Below are 16045 nucleotides of genomic sequence, written 5' to 3'. Positions count from 1 at the left end.
TTCTCAGTACACAACAGAGACCCATATCAGAATCAGGTTTATCATCACTCACGTGTCATGAATTTTGTTTTTTCTGGCGGCAGCAGTGCAGGGCAATTCATAAAATTACTACTGCACTGTGCAAAGGTCTTGCGCACTGAAGCTATATACTGTAAATGTGCCTTAGGCTTTTGCACAGTGCTGTAACTATTCATGAAAGTTAAGTAGCAGGTGGCCTCTGGATGATCACTCGTGTGTGTGGTTATTGAACCACGAAGATTCAATTACCAGAACAAACACAGGAGTCTGTCCCCACTACTAGAGAAAATCAGAAATGGGCAAAATCAACAAGAAATTCAATGGTTGACACGTCTTTATCATGACTGGGCTAATACTATGGACTTACAATAGTAGCAGCAAGTGGCTCAGGTGCAGTTAAGCGTGAGGAGAATGTGTATGACAGAGAAATGACAGAAGGACATGTATGATTGTGTTACCTGAGGGGGAAAAGCTGTTTCTTTGTAATTCCACATAGACCAGCTAATCAAAATTATCTGCTCATATTGAGATAGTCAGGGGAGGGGGAAAAAAAGAAATTAATTAGTGCATGCCCATCATCCGACAGGTGTCCAAAGGGAAAGCTGGGTGCTGGCAATCTGGTTTTTCCCCACAATGGCTTCTTGTCCAGCTGTCCACGAACGTACAGTTTCCAGCGACGTGAGGGATTTATTTCACCTGGAAATTGGTCGTGGAATCGCACATTTACCATAAGATGTTGCAGAAATAAAAGAAAACCAGTATAACCTATCTCACTCTTATGACCCAATGATAACCTGGGAGATGTTACAGCTAGTGCACAGCAACTGAGTTTCAATAGTACTGGCAAGTAATTGTTGCATATTCTGTCAAGGAAATAAAAGTATAGAAAAGTGAACAAGCCCAGTCATGTTCATATTCAATTAACTTGGAGCAACCACTGGACTGTAACAGGAGTATGGGGGTTCCAACCGCAGCCTTTTGACTGCATCTGGCCTTACACAATACCTGCTTCATTAAATGTGCCTGACAGATTATTTGCAATAGTAACAAAGCTTTGAGGCTTCGTTTTGAGGTGTGTTGATTTAACCTTAATACCTTGATAACATAACAAATATTTTACTTTCTGAACAAGAAGACTGCACCTTTGGAACAAGCTGGATTACTACACACAATTTTAGGAATTGTGCCTTTGGGTAAGTACACTGCCTTGGAAATATGATAGGATTAATTATGAGGAAAGTTTGCACATTTTCAAGGATCAAAGGTCAAGTTTATTCACCTTATACATGAACATATTAGGAATTTGCTATGTGTGCTTATGCAACAAAAAATAACAACATTCAACAATTATAAAGCATACACAATTATATAAAAATAAAGTTATAAATGAGGATATGGAGTAAATGTGCATAAATACCAGCATGTATTTACAATATAAAAAGCATTATAAAAGTAACATTCAGAAATGCTGGAGGAACTTAACAGGCCAGGAAGCATCTATGGAAAAGAATACAGTCGACGTTTTGGGCCGAGACCCTTCAGCATTATAAAAGTGCTGGTTTGAAGTGTTTACAGTGCAGTTCCTGGGGTAACAGATAGAGGGGGTGGGGGGGGGCTAACTAGAATAATTAATCAGATTAACTTCCTGGGGGAAGAAATTTATGAGGTGGCATGAAGCTTTTTGTGTTAATAAGCCTATAGTGCTTTCCAGAAGCGAGCTTTTGGAAAACACAGTTTGCTGGGTGTGTAGTGTGTGCCATAAGTTTTACTGCCCAGTTCTTTGTCCTGGACACATGCAAATCCTGGAGCGATGGTAGACTGCAACTAATGACCCTTACTGCTGCCCAGACAGTTTGCTGTAGTCTTTGTATATTGTGAGAGAATGCTGCACCAAACCAGACAGTAATGAATGATGTCAGGATGCTCTCTGTGATGGCAGTGTAGAATTGCACAGTGCGAGGGGTGATTGATGTTCGTGGCTTAAGGTAGCAGGAGATGAGTAATATTTAATATATTCAATATATTTGACACCCAAAATGTCATTAGATACTATAAAATTTGGAAAAAGTGGCAGATTTTTAAGGAGTATCTGATCTACTTCCTATATTCATGACTGTGTGGCCAGTTTCTGCTGTAACCTCCACCCACGAGATTACAGATGACACCTCTGTAGTGGGGCATATCCCAAATAATGTGTTGATATGCTTGGCAAAGAGATAAAGAGATAGAGATAGCAAAGAGATAGAGAGCTCAGTGACACGGGGTCTTTGCAACAACCTTTCTCTCAAAGTCAGCAAAACAAAAGAGCTGGTCTTTGAATTCAGGAGAAGGTGGTGCCCAAGCTCCTGCATGCTCAAAAGTGTTGAGGTCGAGTGGGTTGTGAGCTTCGTGTCCTTTGGTGCGAACATCACCAGAAGCCTGCGCTGGACCAAATATGTTGACACCATGGCCAAGAAAGCTCACCAGCACCTCTACCTCCTCAAGAAGCTGAAGAAATTTGGTACATTCACTTTGACTTCCACCAATTTTTAATCAATGCACCATGCATAGAAGGTATTCAATCTGGCTGTATCATGGCTTGGTATAACAGTTTTTCTGCCTGTGACAACAAGAAACTGCATAGAGTTGGGAACACAGCTCAGCACATCATGGAAACCAGCCTCTCCTCCATGGACTCTGTCTACATTTCTCACTGCCTCATAATCAAAGACCCCATTCACCTCGGTCTTTCTCTCTTTTCCTTCCCCTGCACCCCCATTGGGTAGAAGAAACAAAAGCCTGTAAGCACATCCCACCAGGGTCAAGGACAGCTTCTATTCTGCTGTTACAATACAGTTGAACAGTTCCCAAGAATGATAAAATGGAGTCGTGATCTCACACCATCTTCTTCATTCCAACATTGTACGTTACTGTCTACCTACAGTGCACTTGCTCTGTAACTGCAACACTTTGTTCTGCACATCTGTCATCCTGTTTACCTTGTACTATCTCAACATTGAATTGATCTGCATGAAATGAATGCAAGACAGCTTTTTCACAGAACAGTATACAGTATGTGATAACAATAAACCCATTTATCAATTTACCACCTTAAAATCTCAAGGTGTATAATTTATACATTCTTTGATAATAAATGTTTTTGATGTATTACCTTAAAATTGCAAGGAGAGGTGGATGGAGGGAAGCTCAGAGCTTGAGACCGTGGCTCCTGAACTTCAGCATTCAAAAGCAGAGTAATTAAAATTAAGGTGCAAGAATGGCCAGAATTGGAGATGTGTGGAGACCCCAAAGGATCCACCAGCTGGAGAAGGTTACTGAGAGGAAATGGGAATGACCAAAGGAGATAAGAAATCAAGAAAGAGAATTTTTAAAGAATGGAACATTGTCATAGCAGGACTCAGTTCAGATAAAAGTGAATCAGGCTCATACGCTGAAACTAAACAATTCTCCTTATTTTGCATTATTTTCATATATGAATTTTAAACTTAGTTTTTGAATTCAAGATACATTCACACATTAGTGGGCAGTTGTGCCCCAAAAAGGCAATCCTCTGAACTAATTTCCTAATATTCTCAAAACACATCCTGAATTCCCTCTGCTACCCTGCACGTCATCCTTGGGTGAGGTGCAGCACCTGTTTAGTCCCCCCCTAGTCTGGGTCTGGTGAAGCCATGGGAGCAGGAGGTGGATGGTCAAAAGAGTAGCTGGCGCATATCACAAGTCCTGGTTATGCAACTACCAACAACAGGTAGACATTCTCTGAAGAGTACTGATAATGACTGGGGTCACCTGTCTTGTAAAGACACTGCCTAGAAGGTGGAAATGGCAAACCATTTCTGTAAAAAATATTGCCAAGAACAATCATGGATATGGATCGACTATGATCACCTACACTTTACAACATGGCACATAATGATGATGATTATTATACGATACAAATAATTTGAGGGGTAAATTAGTTTTCATCCCAGCGTGGCCCAGTATGCCCCAGCTACTTCTTTGAAAGAATTGTCAATTAGTCTCAGTCCCCTGCTGTCTTCTCTGACAATCAAATTATTTAGTTTCAACATTTAACATTGTTAAAGGAATTGAATAAAATTTTAGGCAATATTACATTTTTGTAATGTTAAGGCATTTATTTCCTCCACAGTCGTAATGAGGCACCTGGAATTTCTCACAATGAAAACCATTGCAAAGTTAAATGAGCTGCCTATTTGCAGGGCAGGAGATCCACTCCACCAGGACATAGCTGGAGGTATATCCCCCACACTTGTGTGAGACAGAATTCTTCCAAAGATGTATCACATCACGGACTGAGACAGCAAACTTACCACTGATTTGGCCTCCTGAAGTTGGTCCCAAGCCAAATCCACTTCTGAAAAATAGTAAGAGCAGAACCAGGAAAGATGAAAGAAAATGCAGCATCTCGCAAAATACCAACCTTAACATCCTGTCATTCATAAATCCACCAGGCCAATATTAAAAATGTGGAAATATCACCATCATAAATTGCAGTCTAATCATTGTCCACTTTGAATGAGCATCAATAAAAATGTCAAGGTAGAACCTGCTTGGCAATCACATTGTGTGGAAAGAGAGGATCTTCATAGAATATTCAGTTCAAGCAAGCCCCTGGATGTTCCTGATTGTTAGAGTGGGTTTAAAAGGACTTCTCCAGACTTGTTCAAATGCCAGGGAAGTTGTGGGATTTTGCAAGGAAGAGGATGTGGAGCAGAAGAAGTGTTATTTGGCATCCAGCAGGAAGAAGCATTTAGTTACAATGCTGCAGCCATCACATCTCAACAAGCTAGCTCGCCTGTTTTTGAGTATTCTTTTCTTATGATGAATCCAAGTCCAATATTGCATCAGCATAGACTCAACCTTGTAGAATAGTCTTTTCCTTACATTTTATTATTTATCTTATAAATATTAAAAAAATACAAAGGTTAGTTTTAATCAGCAACAGAGATCATTCTGGATAAAGTGTCAAGCAGAAGCAATATTCAATACTTATTATTATCTATCACAATCAAATCAAGTTTAATTATCAGTCAAACCACACATTGATACAACTGAATGAGACAGTGTTCCTCTGGGGCCAAGGTGTAAAACATTCAAAATAGGAAGCAAGCATTAAAAAAGTGAATAACATAATTCAAAATATAATCCAAGCATATTACCATGAAAAAAAACCATATCTAATCCAAGACCCTGAACGACAATGTCCAGCAATCAATGGTCCAGTGTCCCGGCAGTGTGCAGATGCACACAATCTAGCCTGACATCCCACTGCTTGGACACGGGAGGGCAGCACCATAGGCCGAGGATAGGCCCCTCGCCGAGCTCAACCACAGTGTAGCATGTGTGTGTCTCACCTGATCTGCTGAGGCCTAGTTCTCACCTACAACTGAGGCTACACAGCCCCACCACCAGACAAGGATAATAGCCCTGCGACAACTTACATTAACCAACTGAGTCTCGCAATCGCAAGTGAAATGTCCAAGACAGTCTGCCGCAGGTATACTGCACCAACTTCGATGCTTCTGAGTAGCAGGCAGCAATACGGTCTGTAACCAGGTCAGCTCCTCCAAACCCAAACCGGCTCCTCTGATATCCTGACTGGCTTCTCCGACTTCCTGATCAACACCTCGGCCGACAGCTTTGACTCCAGTCCAGCTACTCTGATCTATGAGCAGCTCTCTGGCAGAGTAGCCCCGGAGTACCCATTGTTCTTCGAGTAGAAGTGTTTTTGGAACGTAAAAAGAAAATTCTACAAAGAAGTCTTTAGTTGGTCCCAGAGAGGCCGTTGCATTCGCATGTTCTGTCATCTAACCAGAAGTCAATCTCTGATTCACAGAATTTAGATCATCTTCATGAAAACTGAAACAAAAATACAATCTAAGTTCAAAGCAACATATTAGAGGAGCTCCACAGGTCAGGGAGTATCGATGGAAGTGAATATTTCAGTCAATATTTCAGGCCAAGACTCTTCTTCAGGACTGGAAAGTCAATTTTTTTCCCCTCCTCCTTCTCTATTCTTCTATTCCCTACTCTGGCCTCTTACCTCTTCTCCTCACGTCTATCACCACCCCCGGCACCCTTCCTCCTTCCCTTTCTCCTATGGTCCACTCTCCTCTCCTATCAGATTCCTTCTTCTCCAGGCCTTTACCTTTCCCACCCACCTGGCTTCAATCATCACCTTCTAGCCAGTCTTCCTTCCCCTCCCCTCACATTTTCACTCTGACACCTCCCCCTTCTATTCCAGTCCAAAATGTCGACTGTTCATTCATTTCCATAGTTGCTGCCTGACCTGATGAGTTCCTCCAGCATCTGTATGTGGTGCTCTGGATTTCCAGCATCAGAATAATCTCTTGTGTTCATGATCTATGTTCAAAGATAGAATCAACTCACCATCAAGCTTATTTGAATATTCCATCTTAATGGCTGAAAACTCCAATGTAAGCTACATCATGTTAATTTCTGCTTTATATCCATTAATCTTGTGTACGATCTAAAGAAGGCAAGAGGTGCATTGATGTAGCATCTTATAATGAATCACTAACATTTGACTGTGCTGCAAGTATCATAAATACCTTGAGGTAAGCTATGGGGTTGTGCAGACAAAGGAGAAACTATTTTGTTAAAAGTGATGAGATGAACCATAAGCTATTATTTTAAATAATTTTAAAACAGAGCACTGGCAAATAGATCCAGTTTTCTTCAATTGGAACCATGTGATCCAACTTTTGAGTACCTTGGGATTTTTGAAAAGCAGCAAAGCCTTTGTTCATCTCATCAATGAACAAGTTCAGCTCTACATCATGTCTAAAGTTCCCACAAGTTGACTTACTGTCCTCAGCCTGAAAACAGACTCGTCTTGCAACCTGATGGATTAAAAGCTCAGCTCACAAAGGCCTCATCATCTCAAAGCAAACATTTGACACAAGTAGAGACCTGCACAGCAAAGCCCACTGACTGGGCCTTGACACATCTCAAATTTCAGTGCAGTGTTTGGTAGCACAATGTAAGGGGCCGGGATCTTGTGTCTGGGTGAAGCTCAGTTCAAATGATGCATCTTTGCTTTGCCTCATCATCCAATTCATAACTTCAAAGACGTCCAATACCACCCAATAAGAACATCTGTCTGCATTTTCATTAACACTGTAAATTACCTTTCCAGAAGATTTCTCGCTGTGCAACACAAGAACACATTAGGATGAGAGGGAAGTATAGATAAGATAAGATCACATGACGTAGGAGCAGAATTAGGCCATTTGGACAATTGAGGCTGCTCTGCATTAAAACATGGCTGATTTATTTTCCCTCTCCTGCCTTCTCGCTGTAACCTTTGACACCCTTACTGATCAAGAACCCATCAACCTCCGCTTTACCTATACCCAATTAAATGACCTCCACACCATCTGTGGCAATGAATTCCACAGATCCATCATCCCTCTGGCAATAGAAATTCCTCCTCATCTCTGTTCAAAAGGTGCATCCTTCTATTCTGAGACTATGCCCTCTGATCCTAGACTCTGCCAATATTGGAAACATCCTCTGCACTTCCACTCTAACTAGGCCTTTCAATATTCGGTATGCTTCAATAAGATCCCTCCTCATTCTTCTGAATTCCAGCGAGTACACGCCTAGAAACATTGAACCCTCAAAATACTCCAAATATAGTTTGACCAATGCCTTACAAAGCCTCAGCATGACAGCCTTGCTTTTATATTCTAGTCCTCTCAAAATGAATGCTAATATTTCATTTGCCTTCCTTACCACTGACTCAGCCTGCAAGTTAACCTTTAGGGAATCCTGCACAAGAACTCAGAAATCCATTTGCACCTCTAATTTTTGAATTTTTTTCCCTGTTTAGAAAATAGTCTATGCCTTTATTCCTTCTACCAATGTGCATGATCATATACTTCCCAACACTATATTCCATCTGCCAGTTCTTTGCCCATTCTTCCAATCTGTCCAAGTCCTTGCACAGACTCCCTGATTACTCAACACTGCCTGCCCCTCCATTACCTTTGTATAGCCCACAAATCAGCCAGAAACTTGGCCACAGGATTTGCATGCATTAATTATTACAAACAGGCATTTTTTTCAAATGAAGTACATAAAATATGGGCTCCTTCCCTCTCACAGAGAGTATGAACCCATTCTCAATCAAGAGCCTGGTAAGTAAAATAAGTCTTACAAGTTCAGACAACTTCGTGTTTAAGATGGTGCTACAGAAAACGTGCAGCAGCTTACTTGTGGTTCAAAAGCAAAGGAATTTGATTAAAACCATTATTAACGACACTTTTTTGAAGTAAATTGTGGCAAACTATCACCATGAACAATGAAGTGGCGAGTGAGGGCAAAGCGAACTCCAGAGGCGTGCGCTGCTGGTGTGCTGTAAAATTGATGCACTTGGAGTTGGAGCCATGTTGGCTGGAGTGGACGATTTGGAGGGGAAAAGACAGGATGGGCGAATTCCAATGCCTGTCCAACTTACCCGGGTGCGAGGGTGGATTGCTCTAAGCACCAACCCAATTTGGAGAGATTGAGAATGGCTTCTCTGGCAGCAAAATCCAGGTCCGAAGCAAATCGCTGGTTGGTATGTTCGAGTCCAGGAGCGATTTGCCATGATGAGGCCCAAGTTCTAATGCAAGGGACAATATGCTGTTTGGACAATCTAAATGCCAGCCTGTATGGACCAGAAAGGCAAGGAGTTGAGAGTTGGGTGAGGAAAACTGAGCCAATTTGGAGAGGTTGAGAATGGTTCAGGGGCAAAATCTGGGCCTGGAACAATTTGCCTAGGCGGGGCCTGGTTCCTAGTGCAAAATTCAGACAATTTAAACAGTGGCCCAGATATTCTGGGGGCACCTCTCTCCATGATGCTGTGAGACTGCCTCTAACTGCTGTGCTTCATGTTTGTGAACTTTGCAGCAACTTGCCCTGCTAACATGGTGAACTGATACCAAGGCTTTGGGCCTACTCCAGGCTGCTCTGAGGATCTGGATCTCAGGTCTCAATTTGGTTCGGAATTCCACTGTCGCTGCCCACTTCTATTGTTTGCGTTGCTTGTTTTGGATTTTTTTCTCTTTCCCTGTGGGCACTGGGTGTTGGTCTTTTTTTTAAACTAGTTTCTTCTGGGTTCCTTGCTTTGTGGCTGCAGTTAAGCAAACAAATCTCAAGGTTGTATCTTTTATAAATTGATTGATAATAAATGCACTTGCATCTTTGAATTACAAGTCACTGGCATCTTTCTTGCTTCCAAAATAGAGGATAACGACACCCAAAGATGATGCTTCCAAAATGTGGGATTCCTTATTGAGAGCTCCCATCACCTAGGACAGAGGTCGGCAACCTGCGGCTCCGGAGCCACATGCGGCTCTTTGATCTCTGTGATGCGGCTCCCCGTGGTTTGTTAGCTTTTGAAATGTAATTTGAAATTTGAAGATTATGGTGATCTTGTACAATCTGAAAACTTTGCGGAGACACCGTTTCCTGGCACATCCGAACCGGCTCACAATTAGCCACCGTTCCAGCTAAGGGAGATAGCCTACGGGGGTTTGTGAGTACGTGTCTTTTGGATCATCCGTGCCCACGGGGACGGGTTGAGGGAGGCTTTAAAGCAAGGCTGTTTAGTTTGAATAAAGTTACCTTTGACTGCAGTCTTTATTTTAGCGCTGCGTGTAGCACACTGCTACAACGTGTTTTTTTATCGCTATTAATATACATCACAACTGCCAATGCCTGACACCCGCCACTGCGCGATTTCTTTTAATTCTTCGATCCAAGGTAGGCTAACTATGGAGTAACCTTCAACCCAACGTCTTTTTTTCGGAGTTCAAAATGTTTTTGTTGCATGCAGAAATGTAATTTCGTTTTCTCTGCAGGAGTTCATCAATTTCATAAATGCAACACATTATAGTTTGTTTATACATAGCATAAAGGCAAAAAAAAACCGTTGTATGCAGTGTTATTTCATTTTGTGGCTCCCAGTGTTTTCTTTTCTGTGGGAAATGGGTCCATATTGGCTCTTTCAGTGGTAAACGTTGCCGACCCCTGACCTAGGACATGCTCTCTTCTTATTACAACCATCAGGGAGGACGTATAGGAACCTGAAGACACACATTCATTGTTTTAGTTACAACCTCTGCCCCTCTGCCATCAGATTTTTTTAATGGACAATGAATCAATACATGATCACTACCTCACTATTCTTGCACTACTTACTGCATTATATATCTATTTTCTCATCCCTTATGGATGGCATTTATGTGAATTTTTCCATCAATCAAACATCCTCTATCAAAAGCCTGGGAGCCTGAGGGTTGGGCATAGTATCCTTGCTGTTCCTAGGAGCGCAGTCTTCTGGACCAAAATCTCAGGCATTGTTCCTGGGATTTGTTGGAGCTACTCTCTCAGTCTAGGTGTCACAGCTCCAAGTGCTCTTGTCACCATTGGGATTACTCTGGGTTCCTTTCTATCTGCTCTTTCAAGCCCTGGTATTTCCCCAGCTTCTCATATTCCTTCTACCTGATGTTACTGTCATTCAGGATTGCCATATCTATTACTATTGCTTTCTTCTGTTCCTTGTCTAATATTACTACGTCTAGTTGATTGGTCAGTACCTGCTTATCAGTCTGTATTTGGAAGCCCAATGGGATCTTAGCTCTGTCATTCTCCACTAACTTCTCAGGTGTTATACTCAGCACAGATTCCTGCAACTTGGTTGTGCCGTTCAGTGTGTGCTGTCCCTGCCTGCATCTTGAACCCTGTCACTATGTGCTGGATGGTTTCAGTGGATTCCTTGCACAGTCTGCATCTTGGGTCTTGTCTGGAGTGATAGACCTCTGCTTCTATTGCTCGTTCTCAGCGTCAGTTCTTGTGCAGCCATGAGCAGTGCCTCTGTGCCGTCCCTCAGCCCTGCCATTTCCAGCCATTGGTAGGACTTCCTCATATCAGCCACCTCTGATATCCAGAGATGGTTCATCCTGTGCTATGGCTTGCCCTGTATTCCTTATTGTAATGTATAGTATTTTTATGTACCTCTGCCACAAAACACCAAACTTCATGGCGTATGTTAGTGATAGTAAAAACCTGATTCTGTTTGCCAAAGGGGAGAACAGACCGAGGTTGACATGATTCTGAGAATAACATGATTCTGTTGAGTAGGATACTATAAGGTGCACAACACAAACTAAATAATATTGTATGGTTGAGTTTGTAACTCTTGATGACATACTTGATCTCTGCAAAGGGAATGACTGGGAAAACAAATCTTTAAAAATTCTACTGATCCAATTGGAACGAAAGGACTGCAGTGGGGAGCTTTGTCCATTATGCTCACTAACTATCCAACACACATGATTGTGGAAAACATACAGATGTTATTTTGCATTCAGAAGAAATGAATGAAGGGCAACAGATGTGACTCAATTAACTGCTCTTTTACCTCGGAGCCAGAAATTCATTGTTTCAAATCACACTTTCGACCCTACAGCAACAAACTTAAGCTGATATTTCTGTACAGCTCTGAAGAAGTTTAAGGCGGTCTTGGACAAGGCTTGAAACCGGTATGACATAATTTTTTTCCTGCAGGAGGGGATTTCTCCACTATCCTGGCCAAAGATGATCCTTTAGACAACATCCGAAACAAGTGAAAGGTTATCAGTCTAAAACATTAGCACTGTCCCTCCTTCATAGTCAATGCCTCACCTGCTATGTTCCAATTTTGCTTTTGGGTTATTGAAACAAACCATGGGCCTAAATTCATTGACAGCCTGCCTTGTACCATGCTATCAGTCCCATTGTGGTCTCCCTCTCAGCCTTCTGCAGGGATCGTGGCCTTATGCAACATTGGGGATGTATCAGCATTGACAACCTGCAGAGAACCCCTGAAGCCTCATCACCTCCCTCCTCTCCTTTCCTAGACAAAGCTGCTGGTGTGGTTGATGCCATTGAATATCTATACAAATTCTTAGACTGACATGTAAAAAAAAGTATTGATAAAGTTAAAACTTCATTTTTGTAATTTACTTAACATTTCAAAAAATTAAAATCAAATTCATGCACAAAAATACTTCTAAATCACTAAACTTAACAAATAATGGAACCATAACTCCTAAGTCTTCTGGGACTTCAGCAATATACACAGACACACAAAATGCTGGAGGATCTCAGCAGATCAAACAGTACCTACGGAGGGGAATTAAACAGTTGATGCTTCAGGCAAAGACATTTCATCAGGAGGCTTCCATCTACACTTCAATCAAGGCAACATTTTGGTAACCCTCTTCTGCACTCTCTCCAAAGTCTTTATTCCCCTCCGGAGCTGCTGCCTGACCTGCTGAGTTCCTCCATCGTAGTACGAGTGTTACTCCAGACTTCCAGCACCTGCAGAATCCCTTGCGTTTACACTCTCCTGGGATATGATGCCACCAATTCGATTTGACTCTGCACAGGCTCCCAGCAGCACAGCAGATAGCACCGCCACCTCAAGACTTCAGGGGCCCAGGTGTGATTCTGACCTCGGGCATTTGCACATTCTCTCATGAACTACAGTCCCTTTTGTCTCCCGTCAGTGTCTGGGTTTCACCCATAGTTCCCAAGTTTTTCTCTCACATCACAAAGAGGTTTCCAATAGGTCACTGCAAATGATTTCTCAGAGTACCCAAGTGCCTAAAACAAATTGATTGCCATGAGAACGAACATGTTGTAGGGCAGAAGGAAATAAAGAGAACTGGACTGAGAGGATTACCCTCCTTAAGAGCTGGTATGGACTTGAGGGGCTGAAGTGTATCCTCTTTTGTTGGAAGAACTAAAAGATATAGTAACTGTGAAGCTGCAGAAGGTCCCACAACTCGTCAGGCTCAGTAAGGAGACTGGGGCCTGAGCAGAAGATACTGCAATTCTTCCATCATTGGAACCATTTCTGCAAACTGGGGTATCTCCTGGTTTACCTGGATAGGTGCAGAATAGAAAATTGGCTACTTTAGATGCATGGTCATTGTCGTTCGTGTTGTTGAGACTTGCTGCGCTTGAGTTAGTTGGTGTGATTTCCGCAACCACGCCTGCATTTGAAAAGACGATAAGACATAGGAGCAGAATTTTGGCATTTGGCCTGTTGATTCTGCTCTGCTGAAAGATCATAGCTGATTTATTACTCCTCTCAACCCCATTCTCCTGCCTTCTCCCTGTAACCTTTGATGCCCATACTAATTAAGAACCTATCAACCTCTACTTTAAATATACCTAATAACTCAGTGCCCACAGCTGTCTAAGGTAATAAATTCCATTGACTCACTGACCTGTGGCTAAAGCAATTCCTCTGTTCTAAAGGGACATCTTTGTACAGGTATGTGTCGCTTAACGTCCACGGTACGTTCTGTGAAATCGGACGTTGTGTGATTTGGACGTTGTGCAAACACCACATTATATACTTAGCAAACCCATATGGAGTACTGTAGTGTACCTGTATTGACCAAATAGCCAAGAACAAAAACTGTATACTGTACACTATAATACATTTTTTATTTTGTTTTAAACTTTTTAATTTTATTTCACTTTTTAAACTTTTATGTAAACACTTTCTTAGCCCATATCACACACAATTTATCAAAGAGGATCAGGATCATCCACATCACTATCCTCAACTTCCTCATACTGTTGCTCTGGAAGAGTTTCAGGTTGAATAACCTGCATTGATGAACTATCACCAACAATGATAATATCATCTCCTGTAATGCCTGAAGGACATGGCTGACGCTCTTCTTCAGGAATATGTCCAGTGTTGTTTGCCTAGTTTGCTTTTTCTTTTCTTCATAAATTTCTCTATATGGAGGAAACACTGCATGAGCATTTCTCTCTATCAGTGAAAAGCATTCAGTGTTCCTTTGCCTCTTGCTGCTGCTATCAGTGCAAAGCGCAGAATCAAATATTGCTGTGATGATTGTACACTCTAGTATCAATTGTTTGGTGACAATAAAAGTATCACGAGGAGTGGTTTTGCTGCGTTTGAAAGCCATGATGCACTTTACGGTAATATTTTCAAAAGAAAATTAAACAGAGAGATAATGCTACTACACACAAGAGATACGGGATACATGAGATTGGTTACATTTGCTACGTCTAGTTCTCCGATCGGATACTACGGATGTATATGCGATTGGACATTGTCCGAATGGACCTGTATTCCGAAGCTGTGCCCCTTGGTCCTAGACTCCTCCACGATAGAAAACATTCTGTCCACATCCACTCTGTCTAGACCTTTCAATATTTGGTAGGTTTCAATGAGATCCCTTCTGATTCTTCTAAACTCCAGCAAGTACAGGCCCAGAGTCTTCAAGCAGTTCTCATAAGTTAATCTTTTCATCCCCGTGATCATTCTCATGAGCCTCCTCTGGGCCCTCTCCAACGTCAGCACATGCCAAAGCTGCTCACAATACTGTAAATGTGATCTGATCAAAATCTTAAAAAGCTTCAGCATTACTTTCTTGCTTTTATATTCTAGTCCTCTCAAAGCAAATGTGATCATTGCATTTGCCTTTCTCCCAACCAACTCTACTTGCAAGGTGACCTTTAGGGAATCCTGCACGAGGACTCCCAAGTCCCTTTGTACCTCCAATTTCTGAATTCATTCCATGTAAAAAATAATCTACAACTTTATTCCTTATACCAAAGTCCATGGCCATACGTTTCCTGACACTATATTCTACCGACCACTTCTTTAACCATTCTCCTAATCTGTCAAAGTACTTTTGCAGACTGCCTACTTTCTCAACATTTCTTGCCCTCCCCACCTATCTTTGTATAGTTTGAAAACCTGGCCTCAAAACCATCAATTCCATCATCCAAATCATTAACAGGAACCGTAAAAAGTAATGGACCCCACACCGACCCCTGTGGAACATCACTAGTCACCGACAGCCAACCAGAAAAGGCCCCCTTTATTTGCAACACACACAAAATACTGGTGGAACGCAGTAGGCCAGGCAGCATCTATAGGAAGTACAGTCGAATTTCCAGCATCTGCAGATTTCCTTGTGTTTGCCCCCTTTATCTGCCGACTCTTTACCTCCTGCCAGCCAATCTTCAATCCATGATTCTTTCTTCTTATACCATAGCTTCTCATTTTCCTTAGTGGCTTCATGTACTGCAACTTGTCAAAAGCATTCTGAAAATCCACGTAAACAACATTCACTAATTCACCTTTGTCTATCCTGACTGTTATTTCCTCAAAGAATTCCAGAGTTGAAAGTTCAAAATAAATTTAGTTTCGAGGTACACATATGTCACCATATACAATCCTAATGTTTGTTTTCTTGTGGGCATACTCAGGAAATTCAAGAACCATAATAGAATCAGTGACAGACTGCACCCAGGAGGGCAGACAAACAGCAAGTGTGCAAAAGATAACAAATGAAAAGAAAGAGAAAAATGAAATAATAAATAAATATCGAAAACATGAGGTGAAGAGTCCTTGAAAGTGAGCCCTGAGACTGTGTGGAGTTCAGTGATGGGGCAAGTGAAGTTGAGTAAAGTTATCACCACTGGTTCAATAGCTTGATGGTTGAGGGGTATTAACTGTTCCTGAACATCGTGGTATGAGCCCTGAGGCTCCTGTACCTTCTTCCTGATGGCAACAGTAAAAAGAAAGCATGACCTGAGTTGTGGGGATCCCTGGTGATGGATGCTGCTTTCCTGTGACAGCACTGTGTAAATATGCTTAGCCGTGGAGAGGTCTTTACCAGTGATGGGTTGGTCAGTGTCTACTACTTTTGAAGGATCTTCCATTCAAGGACATTGGGGTTTCCGTATCAGGCTGTGATGTAACCAGTCAATATATTCTCCACCACACACCTACAAAGAGCTGTCAAAGTTTTAGTCCCTATGCCAAATCTTTGCAAACTTCTCATGAAGCAAAGGCACTGCAGAGCTTTCTTCATAATTGCACTTACGTGCTAGAGCCAGGACAGGTCCGCTGAAGTGATAGCACCGAGGAATTTAAAGTTGTACTCCCTCTCTGCCT

General features: G+C 41.9%; 1 protein-coding gene across 1 annotated transcript in view; it reads right to left on the bottom strand.

Annotated features, from left to right (window-relative positions):
- Positions 1-16045, bottom strand: part of LOC132407330 (centrosome-associated protein 350-like) — a 171492-nt gene that overhangs the window by 146445 nt on the left and 9002 nt on the right. The window contains exons 2-3 of the mRNA XM_059993673.1: positions 6430-6529; positions 4350-4393 (exon numbers count right to left, since the gene is read on the bottom strand). Of these exons, the coding sequence (XP_059849656.1) occupies positions 4350-4393; positions 6430-6454 (69 nt within the window). The 5' untranslated portion in view covers positions 6455-6529. The remainder of the gene's footprint in view (positions 1-4349; positions 4394-6429; positions 6530-16045) is intronic.

The sequence above is a fragment of the Hypanus sabinus genome, chromosome 18, assembly GCF_030144855.1.
Source record: "Hypanus sabinus isolate sHypSab1 chromosome 18, sHypSab1.hap1, whole genome shotgun sequence".
Lineage (NCBI taxonomy): Eukaryota > Metazoa > Chordata > Chondrichthyes > Myliobatiformes > Dasyatidae > Hypanus > Hypanus sabinus.
This window is presented reverse-complemented; position numbering and strand designations above follow the sequence as displayed.